The 17,020-nt window shown below is 41.4% G+C and overlaps 1 protein-coding gene across 2 annotated transcripts in view; it reads left to right on the top strand.

Moving 5' to 3' along the window:
- AZI2 (5-azacytidine induced 2) overlaps nt 1-12,701 on the top strand; it is a 34,630-nt gene extending 21,929 nt beyond the window's left edge. The window contains exons 5-8 of one of the 2 annotated variants that reach the window (XM_004018197.5): nt 424-572; nt 4,911-4,969; nt 9,906-10,024; nt 12,051-12,701. In XM_004018197.5, coding sequence (XP_004018246.1) covers nt 424-572; nt 4,911-4,969; nt 9,906-10,024; nt 12,051-12,463 — 740 coding nt within the window. In that variant the 3' untranslated portion in view covers nt 12,464-12,701. Of the gene's footprint in view, nt 1-423; nt 573-4,910; nt 4,970-9,905; nt 10,029-12,050 lie in introns of both variants that reach the window. The other variant, XM_012099295.4, reaches the window with a different exon arrangement.
- The last annotated feature ends 4,319 nt before the right edge of the window (nt 12,702-17,020 follow it).

Here is a 17,020-nt window from a genome sequence, read left to right as displayed (position 1 = left end):
ATGGTCAAACTTTATCCTCTCTGCAAGGACTGGATGGGATGACTAGCTGAGTGAGCCTCAGCTTACTCACGTCATTTCATTCTTAATCAATGTCTTAACCTTCACATATATATGTAATTGATCTGTCATTTCAGCGTATGCTTGATATGTGCTGTATATTTTAAAGTTTCAGGTTGACAAATTAGCTGTTTAAACAGAAAATCAGGAATAGGGGTGATGAATACATGCTATTGTATAAAATAAGATTGCTAATATCTTAGCATAGACACTTGAAAGTACTTACTGTCTTTCAAAAACATTTTAATTGTAGATGTTTTATATTGGTTTTTCTTTTACCTCCATTTTACTAACATAATTTTTTTTTTGAACTGCAGCCCATGTAGAAGTCAGAAATAACAATTTTAATGTCCATCCTTTTTGTAGTGATAAGAAATTTAAATCCCCCTTCATCAAACTGGGAGGTGGAAAAGTTAAGCTACGACCTGAAGATCCATGGTTTGGAACAGGAACTGGAACTGATGAGGAAAGAATGTAGAGATCTCAAAATAGAGCTGCAGAAAGCCAGACAAACGGTACTACCGAGTCACTGACTCGAGAAACCTGGTGTGCTGTGTGCATCCTGTGTGGGGTTTATAACTAGGTGTCAGATCACAGAGGCAATGTAAATTGTAGCTACTTAGAGAATTATATTCTGTGAAGATTCACCTTTATCTTCCCCTTTAATCGTTTTTGCTAAAATTTGGTAACTGTATACTTTTATCATAATTCCAGAATTACATGCTTTTGTTGTTTAAAAGCTAATTTTTTAAAAACCTTGTTAATTAAAGTTGTTCTTTCAGCTTCCTTTCTTTCAATCTCCTTAAGTCATTTTTTCCTCTGTAAAGTTCAAAGAGAACTCAAGTTTTAAGTTTTCCATTTTATTTAACTTAATACTTTGATTAATTTAGACATACAAGAGACTTGATTTTTAGAATTATTAAAACTTTTGAGCATCCACTAATTCTCAGAAGTCTAATACTTTCGAAGCAACTTTAGTTTTCAGCAGATAGCTGAGAATTCAAGAATTAGGGGCAGGGAAAGCAAAACAGAAAACCCTGCTGAGCTGCTAAGGTGTGTTTAGCCTGAAGTCATCCACTGCAACACAGGTTGCCTCTCAGATCATTCAGGGTCTGTCTGCTATTACAGTGAGCCCTGGACGGTGTGAGTGTGACCAGCGGAGGTCCACTTCCACAGAGATTTTCCCGAGGAATATGCAGTGAGTCTTCGGTCCGCCTGCAGGTTGCGCATGTGTGGATCAGGCCACCGGAGGCGGCTGCCGAGCAGGCCGCCGGTGGTGGGTTGAGTCCATGGACACTGACCTGAAGACGTGCAGGGGCGAACGTGGGACTTGAGCGTCCAAGTCGTTTTGGTCCCTGCTGCGAATTTTGGAACCAGGCTGCCATGGACACCGAGGGACGACTTTGCACTGAGTTTTGAAAAGCTTGGATATGTGTTTCCAGACGACACGGCAGAAAGGGCTGAGGGTAGAAAGGAAGAGTGACAGAGAAGCAAGGCAGGGTGAGAGCAGTGCTTCAGACGCCGAGCTTAAACCAGCTCTTACGGGAGACAGGAAGTTGGCTGCTCCCTGGAGTTCAGTGGCAGTTACGTGCATTCTGTACTCTCATATATTGCAATCTAAGGTAGCCTCTTGGACAGCTGTTCCTCAGGGTCAGCCTTTCTGCCCATCAGAGCACCCAGCACTCCTGAGTAGCTGGGGCCCCACCCTGGGCTCTCCTGGGCAGCCACTGCCTGAGAGAAGAGCTTCCCCCACGTTGCCTGGGCGCCCGCCGGCGCTCTGCCCCAAGCCCCACGTGTCCTTAGATGAGCTGACAGGCCCCTCTTCTGTACTGTGGTCTTTACTGAAAGTGACCACTGGTTAAGAAGGAGATAGGCAGTAAGAATAATACAGCATCCTGCCTTGGCCTTCACCCAGTGAATTCCTCTGCACTGGACAGGGAGAACCTAATTTGCAGCCCCCAGGCCTGATAAAGGGGAAATACCCCCTATAAAAATTACTCTCAACTCCAGTTAGAACCAAAAGAAAGCTTTTTCCTACTTGACATCTGAAATTGTTTTCCTAGCTTTGCACCTGTGACCACATACACAGTTCCTTTCAGCAGCTCCGGCATCTTGTCCCACAAGCCCAGTCACTACTTCTTTTAAAAAGATGTGCTTGCAAGAAAAGATTGGCACCTTGAAGCTCTGAATTACAATTGTCAGCATATACATTCTACTTCAAATAATTCACTAGCTTTAATAAATAATAGATATCTCCTTATAGAGTGGAAAGCAGTACCATAGAGTCATAAAAACTTGGTTCTTAATCGTTGTATTGCTTATTAATTGTGCCATTAGCAAAGTTAACTGTTGTAACTTGACACTAACTAGCCTCTTTTTATGAAAGTTAAGTTAGGCAGTATGTAAAGCAGCATGGTGTCTAGCACATAGTTTATTCAATAAGTAAATGTGTTTCCAAAAAATGCAGTTAGGTTAATCCAGGAAAGCAACACTGGAGGGGTCTGTCGGTGTAAGGGGCGTGTCTGTGTACCAGTGATACACAGTTAAATTCTTACTGTTTAATGCTTTCCACTAGGTGGCGCTAGGGGATTAAATTTGCTTTTAGCTTAATTCTTCTTTTACAAATCATAGAAAGATTTTTAAAGTCTTTTAAACATAGAAGAAACATTAGAAATCACTTGTCTTACTGCTGATGAAATTGAATCTCAGACTCTAAAACTTTAAGAGTTTAAGGTGAGATGATGGAGGAATTTTTATGTTTTGAAGAAGGAATTTAAGATCCCTCCTTCATTAGAATGGCTAGGGGAAGGGAAGTTTAAAGTAAACAGTGTTCACAACCAAAGGTGAATCAGGGAGAGATGGAGTGGAAATTTATCAAGGGTTCCAAGTTTAAATCTTGATATTGTGGGATGTGTACATTTCAGTCCTGTTCAAAGGTGTTGCTGTCAGAGTCCTCTTGAATGTGGGAGTCAGCAAGCCAACGAGAGAAATTTATGTTCATATGAATAATCTTAAATCTTCTGCAGCCATACTTAAAATTTTTTAAGGTGGTACTTCCTGTGAAACAGTAACATCTCTGAAGTATGAAATAACATCCTCCATGAAAGAATAGTGGGGCTTTGGTGGGCTCTTTTTTTAAGTACTTCGTAAGCTTGGTAGATAGTGTTTGATATTAATGGGGTCAGGGTTTCAGGGTCAGTTCCACTGTGGGCCTTTTTTACTTTTTGTATCCTCTGGTTTTCAAGCCATTTGTATTCAGAACAGTGGGACCTTTGAGAAGGAGACACTAGGGCCAAAGTGTAGGGAACCCTGGTCGAATGGAGTTGGCACAGACGTCTGTGGTGGCTGGCACAACCACCACATCAGAATCCCTGTTTGCTGTGCGGATTGCAGGTTCTGAGCAGCCCTGAAGTGCAAGAACCTGTTTAACGGGAACAGTGCTTCCCAGGACTTTGTAGCTCTGAGCCTGTTCATGCGAAGCTTCAAACGTCAGATGGCAGGAGCTGAGAAGCAGATCTCGCACTGCTTTTAGGACACGGCAGCTAAGAACTGGCCAGGACAGGGTCTTTGCATGTTAGAGACAGTTCCTTTGTGCTTTTTGTTACTTTACAATAGACTTCTCTGAATTGTTAGGTGATAGCTGGAGAAATACTTTACCAACCCAAACTGCTTGGTGTTTGGTGTTTAATTGGTTTTAAAAAACAAGGTTTCCATTATGCGTATATGTATAAGAGACACAACTTGGCAACTAAACAAATAAGTATACTGTAATTAATACTGTAAGTAAAACATGTATTTTTAATTAATTTAATTAATTATACAGAGAAACTAAAAGTGACTTGATCTGATTCCTTCATTTCCTGTGAGGAAATGGAAAGGAAAAGGTCCAAGGTTCTGTCCTTTACTCGTGGTCAGACTTCCTCTGACCCAGGGACCAGTTCTGTGTCCCTGTTCCGTAGGGCTCCTTGAGATGCAGCTAAATCATTTGCAGCGTTTAGTTGCTATTTTCTGAACAGTCAGATCCAAAGATACTTTAATTTCTATAATACAGTTTGATGATTTACACTCCCAGATTCAGAGGACTCATGAATTCCTTTTGTGCTTTTTAGTGTTCCACTTATATCATTAAATGATACAAGAAATGGTAAAATGAAGTTTTATTCTCTGTTTATACTGGCCACTTCCGCTAATAGAATGGGTGCCTGTGCGAGTCATTTCTATTTGTTCTAGACCTCAAATTGAAATGCATTGCAAAGAGTGTGTTATAGAATTATCTTAAATGTATTGAGTACACTTTTAAATACTAGGTTCTTTTTGTCATCTATAACCTAAGTTGCTAAAACTTGAAGGTATATAAGGACTTTATATAAAATCCTTTCCCTATCATTTTATTATGGAAAGAGGACATTTATGCTGATCATTTAAACAGTAACCTGTTAAATTTGAGTACTTTTTTGTAATAATACCAAAAGTGAAATACCAACAAACTTCCATTTTCTGATGGAATTCACTGAGCTATACCTTGAACAAACAGTAATTTGATAAATGTTACTATTTTTTGAGTATAGATTTCAGGTTAGTGTCTTTAGAAATATATTTTGTATGACTGAAAGGTCTTTTATGTGAAAGCAGATGTATTTTTAAAAGAAAATTAAAGCATTAATGACTTTAAATAATTAGAAATGATTTAGAAATACCTGGCAGATTTGGAGTTGCTTTATTAACATTGAATATAAGATCTACGGTTACAGATGTATTCTGTAAAAGCTGAAGCATATGTAGAGTAGTAAAGTACTGAGAATAAATAGAAGGTAATGATTACAACTTTTGAACTGTTTTTTAAACAACGACAGGATCCATCTCTGGAAGACAATCTGAACTGCAGAGATCTGCAGAGAGTGAGCGTTTCAAGGTATGAACGTTCTTCAGCATTCAGAAGTGACGCCTTCTTGTTCTGTTGGCCACTGTGTTAGGTGCTTTTGTTATGATTTAACCTTAAAACAGGTTGACACTGTTTGAGTGCTGCATGAAACCTCTGATCACTGTGTATTTATGAAAATATTTAACTCTTCCTTAACAATGGGCTTGAACTTGAGCAGTAGAAAGATGCATATTACTATGATGCCTTAGATAAAGTTTTGAGCATTCAGCACTGTTTTAGACAGAGTCTCAGGGAGCTAGCTGTGTAGGAGTATTCTGTCATAAATTCTGAGTTTTACGTGGAGACTGCATTCCCATATCTGGCAGTATCACTTTGTTTTAGGGCCAGACTTGGACAGCCTCAGTCTTTGATGTGACATGAATTTTAAGAGAGCCATCTTCTTGGGGTAAGACTAAAAGTAGCTGTCAGGGCGTATGTATGTCACTTTAGGCCTTTGTTTCTTAAGTACACGTGTCATTTTCGTTCCAGTAACGTAAGTGCCTTGTCTTCCCTGATGATGTTTGTGCTGTGTTAGCGTCCCCTCTCTCTTCATGGCCACTCCGCCCAGTGAGGCACACACATTTGCCTTCGTTGTTGGAGAGTTTGGCTTCCAAAGTTTACTGAATGATCTCATACCTATTCCTCCTGTCAAACACCCAGTGGAGAGAAACGCTCAGTTGGGAAAACAGCTGAATGAAAGCCCATGTGGCCCCTCTCCAGATGCAGGGCCGCCCCTCTGCAGGTGTGGGGCCGGCAGTACTGTAGGCCTCGGAGGCTGGAAGCTGCTCAGCCCTGCCATGCCTCCACTTGATGCCTTCCACCTCTGCCTACACTCACAGCCAGGAAGCGTTTCCTTTCTAAGACATGCGCCTAGTACACTGTCCTTGTCTTCTGTGTCAAACTTACCATTTTTCCTGTCAACCTAGGTTTCCCCTTATTAAGTTATTGTATTTGTCATTTTTATAAGCCTTCCTAAACCATTTTTTGGAAAGAGGCATGTTAGAATCAGAGTAGGTCAAGTAAAGGGGCTTATGTAAATACTTTCTTAGAAGCACATGGTATAGAACAGGCTTCTGTATCCGTTCATGGGCAGTGTTACATAATGGGGGTCACTTTTTTGAGAATAACGGGAAAAGCTGCCCCCCACCCACCAAAAAGATGTGTGTTTGAAGGCACCGTAGCACTGACAAGACAGAAGGCTCTGTGCAGGCTTTGGACGAGGGAGGCAGCCGCAGGAGGTGAGTCTGACTTCTGAGGCCATAGAACTGTATAATTGTGGCTTCAGAGTACTGTTTTGAGTTTTCTAAAGCTCAGTAGTAACTCCGGGGATATCAACTGAGAGAAACAGATTTTAGAATTAAGTTCAGTCTAAGAGTTTTTCTGTGTTAAAGCACTGTATGATTGAAGCGAGTCCTAATGGCTCCCCATGCCCAAGCATGTTTGTGTTTTTTTGCAAACCCGTAGCAGTGTGGATTGCGGAACTGACCACTTTTCCGTCTTCTGGTTAAGCAGCTAGAAAATTAATAACCAGATCTGTGACTTACCTTTGGTAAACTTAATATCATGCATAAAATTTTATGTAGTCTCATTCTTAACTGTGTCTTGTTTTTTCCTTCAATTTATCATTTATACCTATGTCCAGTTTATAGTCCTGTTTTATTAATCTTTGCAAGTTACATCATCCACTTTTAAATGGAATAATTCAGATGATAAATTAAGTCTACTATATTAGGAGAGAGAAGTACATGGCATGTTTCCGTAAAGCCATTAGCCACCAGTTCAGGCATTTCTAAGGGTTATTTCCCAGTCATTTGGAAGACACCTTTTTGGAGCGCCTCTTGTTTTTGCGTTTCCTCATCGTGCTGTGGGGTGAGCGAGGTGATCCAGTACTGTTCCTGAGTGAGTCTCTGAATTACTGGAGGCCTTTTTATGGGCCTCGCTGTGCACGTGTCATTCGACAGTAGCTGCCCTACCTGCCAGAAACTTGGCCACTGCCCTGCCAGAGTGCTGGCTGGGGTTACCTAGGTTATCGCCCTCAGTTCTGAAGCCAGATCTAGGGGTGGGGTCACTTCAAATGCACATTCTTGGTTTCCAGAATAGGGGATATGTTGGTGTTTTTCACACTGTGCTGTGTTGCCTTAGTGATCGTGAAGTTTTATGAGTTAAGCATTTTAAAAATAGGGAATAAAACAGAATAGAACATACCAGAGTGTGGGTTGCAGGGTAAAATGATTGCCTGTTGTGCCTTACAACTAATATTTGAAAGAAGCTCGTTGGAGGAAATCAGTCGTCAAAACATACTTTCCTAAGTCCTGAGTTCTTGGCTGAGGCGGTCTCGTACTTTCATTTTAATTCCTCTGGGGAATCTGATAGTTCAGTAAATTTTCAAAAGCTAAAGAAAAATAGGACGAAGTAAAAAGATTTTTCTTGTAGAAGGCACATTCATTTCAGTATTAAAGAGCTGAATGGACAGTGTCAGTTAAGAAAACTGAGCTTTTACAGTTTTTACCATGTAAGCTGGACATCCGCCCCCGCCTTAAGATGTGGATAAGGCAGGCTTCATTATGGTGTGGAATCACATACCTCTCGGTGTGGGACCAAGAAGGTTGTGTCAGCAGTCAGTGTGATGAAGCTGAAGCTGAGGATGGTGTGCAAATGTGACCCTAAAATGGTGGCAGTCAGTCACGGGACTGGGTCACTAGAGGCCCTTTGCACAGCAGCTTGTTGGAGTCGGGAAGCTCTCCCGCCCCCGCTTCAGCGAGCCCCGAGGCCGCCCTGCCCAGCAAGCCCCATCCGGCGAGCCCGGCCACCAGGCTGGGGTGAGGGCGGGTGAGCTGCCTGTCTAGCATGTGGGACCTGCCCAACCGTTACCCTCCTGTCGCTTCTGCTTTGTTATTTACAGCTCTCGTTTGGGATACTTGGGTGTTGCATCTCATTGTTAAGGTCGTTTTTATGAGTTCTTTATAGACAACTCTATCATTAGGATTTTGCAACACACTTTGAAGACTTTAATATTAACTGTAAAGCGTAAAGTGACTGCCATTACTTTGCTATCCACAAGAGGGAGAGCTTACACTTCGTAACAATTAGATTTTTCTATCTGTAGTTTTCAGTTCAGGTGCCATACAAGGCAAAAGAAAAAGATTAATAGATGTATGTTAAACTTGGTGACCTAGTTTCTAGTTTAACCTAATTTATAAGCAGTCACTAAATTGAATTGGAAAATGTGTATTAGAGCTGCCCCAACACCTGTTATTTCTGTTTCTCTTTTACTTTATTCAAGTAGCTGTGTTGAATGATGAGATATCAGATACTCCAGTATCCACACATTGTCTTGAGTACTGTATTTGCTTTTCTCCAAGTCAGATACTGATTTACCATCGCACGTCAATAATAAATGCTGTTTGTAAGCTGTATGGTTCATGTCGTGATGCATGGATTAGCACATGTACAGTGTTGACACACACTTAGCTGCTGTGTAACTTGAGTAACTCTTTTGGGGAAGCACAGTGATGCCCAGAATTGCAGCCAGGAACCCACGACTCTTCACACTTAAGACAGTGCCTGTGTGAGACACGCAGAGCGGCAGGCACACAGCTCAGATGCTGACTGCTGGCGCAGAGGCGGCTCACTAGTTTCTGTGATTCTCTCACACCTGTCAAAAACCTGCAAAAATAGACTACTGGTTATCAAACGATGTTTACAACAGATTAAAACAAGTAAGTAGATTATTCTCAAAAGCAATGTAAAGTTTATTCTCCTGCTTCTATTGAAAGAATTATAGTCTGAATGGAATGGGAATATTTTGACCAAAAAGGTATGTAGCCTTACATAATTAAAATAACTGTTTTTTTATTATAGCTGTTGTTTTCATAGTTAGGATATTAGATTTAGGTATCAAGAGTGTTATCCTTGAAGTTTGCTCAGAGGTTTTTGTTTATAGCTAGACAAAAATTGCACCTGAAGTGACGTTTGTTTAATTTGATTGTATTACTGAAATTACACTAATATCTTTAAGAGGCAGTAGTGCTTGTTTGAACAATATGAGATCAGCTGTTCTTACAGTTAACATTTTATGTATTCTCGCGCAGCAAAGCAAGAATATGCGTTGAGGATTTCAGTTTATTTAGTTGGCAACTAAGAAGCTAAAAAAAATGACTATCCAAATAAGAATGCATCGTGGAAGATAAAACTCAATAAAATTAGGCTTAAGATAACTGATTTATGGCCTCCCAGGTAACTGAAGGAAATGTTCCCAATGGCAGGAGCGGGGCCTGTGCAGCCCTTGTCGTTCCCAAGACCCTCTGCAGCTCCTCCTCTCTGGCCAGGACTCAGCAGCCCCTCGTATCTCGTCCTGTCACATCACGTTGGTTTAGAGCCAGCAGGCTGCGACAGCCCAGTCAGACATGAGAGAAGGGAACGCATGAGACCCAGACTGTATTTTAATGTGGGCGTGGGTATACACTCAGCAGTTGGTAACAGCATTCACAACATCAAAACAATTAAAAGATAAATATATTAATAAAATCCATACATGAATGAACATCACTGAATTCTTGATCAGACTTGCAAGTGAAGAACATAGTCCTTACTATTAAATATATTAACACCACTGCACCTTGTAGGCTATCATAAAATCTGAATGCTGAGAACTATTAAATTTGTTTAAAATACTTTTTATATTACCATTCTGTTTAACACAGTTCAGTTCATTGATAAAATTTAGGTCATTATTATTGTGAATAAGATTTTTTCATTTGTTCTATAATGCTCTAATTAAATATTTCAACTAATATTTAATGGGGAAGTTTTGTTATTTCAAAACTAATTTGAGCAGAAATGCAGGTAAGTTCATTTATATGTTAAAGTTTTTCCCTTCTGTCCATATAGAATAACAACCATTAAAAAATAAAACCCTGTATTTCAGTGACAATATGCAAAGTACATACTGGGAACTGAAGAGAGAAATGTCTAACTTGCATCTGGTGACTCAAGTACAAGCCGAACTACTGAGAAAGCTGAAAACCCCAACTGCAATCAAGAAAGGCAAGTCAGTGTTTGCCGGAAACCGCGGATTCCAGCCAAACTACCCGAAGAGCAGCTCTTGATCGTATCTTATCGAAATCTTATCAAATGAGTTTGATAAGCCCAAGTATATGTAGTGTGTTCACAGCCTCCCATTCTCTGCTCTGTCTCCAGCCTCGTACTGGTCAGCTTCACACATAAAGGTGTTGCTGATGTGTTTCTTCAGTACTGTATTCTTTTCCCCTTGTGGCTTTTTTCTCAGCCAAGTGTTGCTTATGTGTTCAAGGCTGAGGTGTTAAGTTTGCTCTAGTTGACCTTTTACCACAACTACTTCATATATTTTAAAAAAAAAAAAAACAGACAGCAAGACACCAAAAGCTATTTTCATTCCAGTGCTTCAAAATATGCCAAAGACCTAGCTCTTTACATTGTTTTCAAAAGGATAGCTCTAATTGCTTATTTGGTTATTTCCATTTTTGTAAACTTAATTTTTCTCTCCATAAAGGATAATTTCGAATGGAGACTAGATGCTTTTCATTTAGCCCTTCTAACCAAACAAAAATTTTCATTGCTTTTTCATATTTAACTGCTTAGCTGACTAAGCCTTTTAGTTTTGTGTTAACTGGTAGTGGGTGCTTGGCCAAAGCTACTGTTCCTACCTCAGAGAAGAAGAAGTGCGTTTGTACCTTTCATTACGTAGTAGTTGTAGTTGTTGATGTAAATTTGAATGTCCTAAACTTTCAAGGCACGAGAGTAACTATATTTTTTAAAAAATCATTAATTTAAAACTATCATTTGCACCTCAGATTGTTCTAAAGAGGGCAGAAGAGAATTATTTTATGACTTGTTCTCTGGAATGGTTACTGTGGGGTGGGGGACAGCGGGACAGGATGGGACAGGAAAGCAGCTCAGAATTCCTTTCCTTTTCTAAGGTTAGTTACTTACAGATCAGCAGAGTAACAGGGTGCTTTGGCAGGCCCCAACCTATTGATTCATTCTGTGTTGATTTTCCAGCGGCCAGGGTCACACAGGAGACGACTTTAAGTTGGTGGTAGAAATGGCACTTCTCTTGAGAGAGACTCAGAGAGTAATTTTTCAGTGAGTTTTCCTGTAACTCTTCTAAGTAGAACTTCCAAAAAGTAATAAAGGAGAAGTGCTGTCCTCTTGTTTGGAAATGGCTCACTGTCGTGTCCCTTCTGAGCTGGACTGTTAAGTTTCTAGCGCATTTCCAAGAACAGTGCCAGGCCTGGGGCCACCACTCTCCTCCACAGAGCTCAGGTTCTGCAGAGCGGACACGATGAGCCGCAGTCACCTTTCCTCTAGAGCCACATGTCACCACAGTCCAGAAGCTGAGCACTGCCACCTCCCATGAGAAAGGGCAGTAGCGAGCTTACCATATCATGTGGTTCAGTTTCTTTCTTCTTTAAAACGAGTCAGGCATTGATTGCACATGGTGTCCCTCTTGGGCTCAGGGTGAGCTTCGTCTCCGCTTCCCGGGCAGGTGAAGGTAGAGGGAGCGGGCGCCCGCTGGCTCTGTGCCATCTGTGGTCGGTGTTCTAAGCCATGACACGTTACTAAATACATCTTTTTCTGCCTTTTTTTTAAACATGAACTATATTGTGACCATAGCAGAATTTAACATTTACAAGAAAAAAGATGATTTTATTATAGCTTTTAAACTTTTATTCATAAAAGCCTTTTAACATATATAAACTTCACTTAGGTCTCAACAATTCACAACATAATCGTTCCTGGGAAGATTTACTTTTGGACCACCTTCCAGCTTTTTAAAATAGTAATTTCTTCACTGTGATTCAGGCAAGGCAGGATTACAGTGTCCATTTTTGCAGACGAGAGATCAGCTATTTACCAAGAGGTAAATTTGAACTGAGAGCGTCTGTCATCCCTCAAGTCCCAGGGCCGCAGCAATTGCACTGACTTGGCAACGTCCATTTCCAGTTCTGGAGTCAACCAGATTAACCAATGTGTGCTATTTTATGATTGTAACTGCCAGACAGCTGATGCTTAGCCTGTGTTTTCTTTGCAGCTTGCGCCCCAGCGGGATGCATGGAAGACCTGGGTAAAGACAGCACAAAACTGCACTTGTCGAATTTTACTGCAGCTCACAGAAGACATGCCCCCCTCTCACCAAATGGCAGAACTCTCTGCCATACCACGCCTTCCCCCTTACCAGGAGACGCAAAGGTTTTATCGGAGAAGGCAGCTCTCCAGTCGTGGACAGATCACGAGCGATCCATTCCTCACGATGGCACAAACTTTCAGGAACACAACTCTTACAGCAGAAATTCCCTGGAAGATAATTCCTGGGTATTCCCAAGCCCTCCTAAATCAAGTGAGACGACATTTGGGGAAATGAAAAGTAAACCTTTGCCTTTGCCCAACTTGCCACCACTGCATTACTTGGATCAACATAATCAAAACTGCCATTATAAACATTAATTCTGAAGAGATTCATGGCGTTCTCCTCAGTGGTTTTCTGGGAAAATCATTAGCAGACAAAGCAGATTGTGATTAAACTTCTGGAGTTTTCAGTATTTACATTTGCACATGATGCACCATACTATGTAGTTGATTTTTCAGTGTGGAAGAACACCCTCCAGCTCCGTATTCTGGCTAAGAATCAAATATGTGTTAGTACTTAATAAATTAATAAACTTATGGTATTTCAAAATCACAATTCTACCTTTGATAATTGTCAGTTTCTGCCTTTCACATTGAGAATGGAACTGAAAGTTTGCAGACATGGTTTTACAAAGCGTATGAAATGCCTAACATAGGAATAAAAAAGGAAACCATTATATCAGAGAAGAGTCATAGTAAGCTGCATAAAGGAACAGATGGAAATGTGAATAGATTACATTGCTGCTGACCTTTTAATGTGTACAGATAAGAAAAGTATTACAGTGGAACAATAGTAGCTGGTTTACTCTATATGTGCTATTGTGTCTCAAAGTTTAAGATTAAAATCATTTTTTAATCACAGTGTTGATAAAATTTGAAGTTGCCATCTGGATTTTAAGACTTGAAATTACCTCATTGCAGCCAACTCTGTCCTGGTATTAATACATCCCTCAAGTCTTAACTGAAAAAAATGATGAAACAGTTGAAAAACTGTATGTTGTATGAATTAAACTTAGAGTCATGTACATTATCCAGGTAGAAGTGGGAACAGCGTCATGCCGGCGTCCGTCTGACCTTCAGCATATAGTGAAAATTCCGCTGGGTATGTAACTAAAGCTGTTTGCTTCAAAGGGTCTACACCCACCATGAAGGCAGAGCAGCCTATTCATTGATTAGAACTTATTTTGAAGTGTTAGTGATTTGCTTACTGAGAACATGGTTTTTAATTAACGAATTTTGATTCTAGAAACCCAGTTCTGTGCTGCATTGATGTCACGGTGGTGCTCCCCAGGTGGTGAGAGCAGGGGCAGGGGCGACGGAGGGTGAGATGGTAGGATACGACAATGTCACCCACCCAGTGGGCGTGAGTCTGAGCAAATTCCGGAGACAGTGAAGGACAGGGAAGACGGGCGTGGCTGCAGTCCACAGGGTCATGAAGAGCTGGACGTGGCTTAGCAACTGAACCACCACCACCACCCAGGTGGCTCTGTGGCCAAGAGTCCACCTGCCCACACAGGTAGGATCCACAGGAGATGTGGGTTCGATCTCTAATGGTAATGATGACTTCATCTGGAAATTCCTCTGTATATTTCAGGGTGATAATATTAAGAATGTTAGTAATAACTGTCTCAGTTCCTACATCTTTTGCCTGAGATTAAGCGTTTGATGTCAGAAGGCTTTTATCCTTTTTGACAGTTTCAAACACCTTGGACTCAAAAATAATATTTCAGATCTCTTGCACACTAACTGAATAGCATCCATATATAAACAGTGTTCCCCATTCGCCAGATATTTCTGTTATCTTCCTCACTTATTCAGGCTTGTCTGTGATTAATAGAGTTGGTGTCAGATGCTGGAATTTATTCTGACCAATGAACAAGACGAACACAGCTGACTCAGGGGAGTAGGGTCTCCTGCCAAGTAATAGAACAAAACCCAATATGCATAAAACTAATAGGAGGCTCCAGGCTTCAGCTGAGGGAAGCAACTACCTGTGTAATAACAAAGCAGCAGAAACTCCCGTAGGCTGCACATTGTATCTAATCTCTCGGGGTAGCTTACTGGTTTGCCTGTTTCAAAAGCAAGATTGGGAATGTTGCTTAAAATGAGTCATGTGACATAATGGCTTGATTAATGGTTTGAACAATGCCAAGACATTGTTTACTTATTTTTGTTTGAAGTAGATGTGAAATACTGTCCTTGCCTAAATATTTCAGGGTCAGGTGCTAATTATTAGTTGTTAACAGGACATCCTGTTATATCAACTTTCAAAGAGACAGTGCTTTTGCATCTGAACAGTAAGGTAGCTGTCAGACAGGTATGCTAGAAAGTCCATGGTTGATGTTCCTGACACTTCAAAGTGCTAAACAAATGATGTAAAACTGTAGGGGAAATTAACCCCCCAACATTTCCCCAGTCATAATTTTTTAAATGCACCCTTAATGATCATTCCTGTTAATGGGAAGATTCAAAGAGAAATGAGAGAATGGCCCATCTGTAGCTTATTTGAAATGGAAAATTTTGTTGACTTATGTCCCACTAGCTGGAACTTACTCCACAGCAGTGGTCCCCAATATTTTTGGCACCAGGGACTGGTTTCATAGAAGCCAGTTATTCCATGAATAGGGTTGGGGGATGGTTAGGATGATTCAAGTGCATCAAAGACTTGAAAATGTCTTTAATCTCCAGGTTTTTTTTTTTTTCTTCCCATTTTTAAAGTCTGTTACAACATCGTTTGTTCTATGTCTGGGGTTTTTCGGCCTCAAAGCATATTGGATCACAGCTCCTGCATTGGAAGGCAAAGTCTTAACCTTTGCACCACCAGGGAAGTCCGTAGTCTCCAGGTTTTTATAAGGCTAACCCAGTTCAGCACTTCCATAACTCAAGACTGAAAAGAACATTGATAACCAGAAAAGCCTCTTTATCCCCTCATTACCTAAAACAGAAGTTACATCTTCTCTGAAAGGAAACTGAAGTTCTGCTAGAAAGGAACCTAATTTGTAAGCAGAGCAGGGATGTGACTCCCTGAAAACCAGAGGGGCAGAGGGGGAAGAGTTCAGACCTCAACCACCGAAGGGCCGAGTCCTAGGGAACAGAGCAGCGTTCTCATCCAGAAGCGCCCTCTGGAGAAGACAGCTCACACGACCAGCGGCCTGCATCCGCCCAGGAGAGCCAGGGTCAGGGGGCATTGCGCGACGGGCCGAGGCAGGGAGCATGCGTGGCAGGGGCCAGCGGCCAGCGGCCGGGGGGCCAGCGGCCGGGCACGCGTTTCCCACAGGGGACGTGTTTACACTCTGTAAGCCAGTCTGTCCAGTAGCAGAAAGGATGCAACATCCGCACAGATGAACTGTCCACATAAAAATGAAGCTGGCCCCTACAGAATAGCCACAGGCTGTATGTAGCTTATCAAAGTATCTTCCCTTTGTTCATGTAAGTCATCCGACTGCTCAACAGAAACGGCCCCCAGCGGCGCGTGGGCTCGCTTACCCCCGCACTGCTGTCTGCCGCCCTGGTCTCCCACCTTCCATCCGTACCCAAGTGCGATACCTACACACGTGGGCGAGTCCCTCTTTCTGAGGCCCCCAAAATACTTAAGAGATTCCTGCTCCTTAGCTGATAAAGGTGCTGGTGCGGGGCACCTAAGAGTTTCCAATTTCTAGAGGGACCATGTAGAAAAGGAAAATGTCTCAATTACACTTAACAAAAGTGTCACTTACCAAGCTGCTGTAAGTTGTAATTAGCTGTAGGGGAAAAGTTTCCTTGTATCTGGAATATACAGATTACAAACCAGATATTTTAGCCAAAAACCAAAAAGATTATAGTCTTGTTCATTCTGTTTCATGGGACTGGGGCCTAAGTTAAATCTTAGGCAGGAATTTCTATTTGTGATTTTAATAAGAACTATGTAAGTGCATATAAAATAAAAATATATACATTATGTAAATACATATAAAGTACCTGGAAACTAGTTGCAGTGGCTATGATGAAGAGTTAACAGCTTGTATGAAAAAAAAGCAACTTTTAATATAAAAGCTCAGCCTGCAACCAAATTACTGTACAGGGACAGAAAATTTTTACTCTTATTACTATGTTACAAAATGGTCATTCATCCTTATAAAGAAGACTTTTAAAAACATTCAAATATTTTCAGTGGCAGAATTAACAGGTCAGGTCACGGAATGTTAATACATTTTAGGAAATTTCCTATTAAAGATGTAAGCAGGGACTTCCCTGCTGGTCACTGGTTAGAACCCTCCCTGCCTGCGACAGGGGCACTAAGATCCCACACGGCACAGGGCAGCTAAGCCTGAGTGCTGCAGCAGCTGGGCCCGGGCACCGCAACTAGAGGGCGTGCCCCACAATGAAGGAGCCCACACACTGCAGTCGAGACCCGATGCAGCCAAGTAAAAAAAAAAAAGAGATGTAAGTGGAACTGACTGATGTACAAGCACTTACCTGTTTCCAAATAACCCTTCTACCAAATTACTGAAGTGCATCTACCTCATCCTAGACGACGTCCTGCATATTCTGCTCAGCTGCAACACACAGTTAATCCTCACATCCGCAGTCTTTGTAACTATGGAGACTACTTGCATCCACAGCTGCTTAGTGACTGATAAAATGGTCAAGCTGGGCTCATGACCGCCCTGCTACGCTGCCCAGTCACGAACTCCTCTGGAGACTGTCCACTCCTGCTCCCCTTTAGTTACTTCTGGCTCCATGATCAGTCTATACCTTGACGAGTAATATTCATGTGGAAACCTAAAATTCAGTGTCACTGTTAGAGATTTATAGTTGTGAGACCATCTATTTAAAATCCATTATGACCAGGCAAACCATGTCCCAGGCCCCTGCTTGCTCTTATCAGTCAATAAC

The sequence above is a fragment of the Ovis aries genome, chromosome 19, assembly GCF_016772045.2.
Source record: "Ovis aries strain OAR_USU_Benz2616 breed Rambouillet chromosome 19, ARS-UI_Ramb_v3.0, whole genome shotgun sequence".
Classification (NCBI taxonomy): domain Eukaryota; kingdom Metazoa; phylum Chordata; class Mammalia; order Artiodactyla; family Bovidae; genus Ovis; species Ovis aries.
Note: the sequence above shows the minus strand (reverse complement) of the source record. Positions and strands in the feature narration are given on the sequence as shown.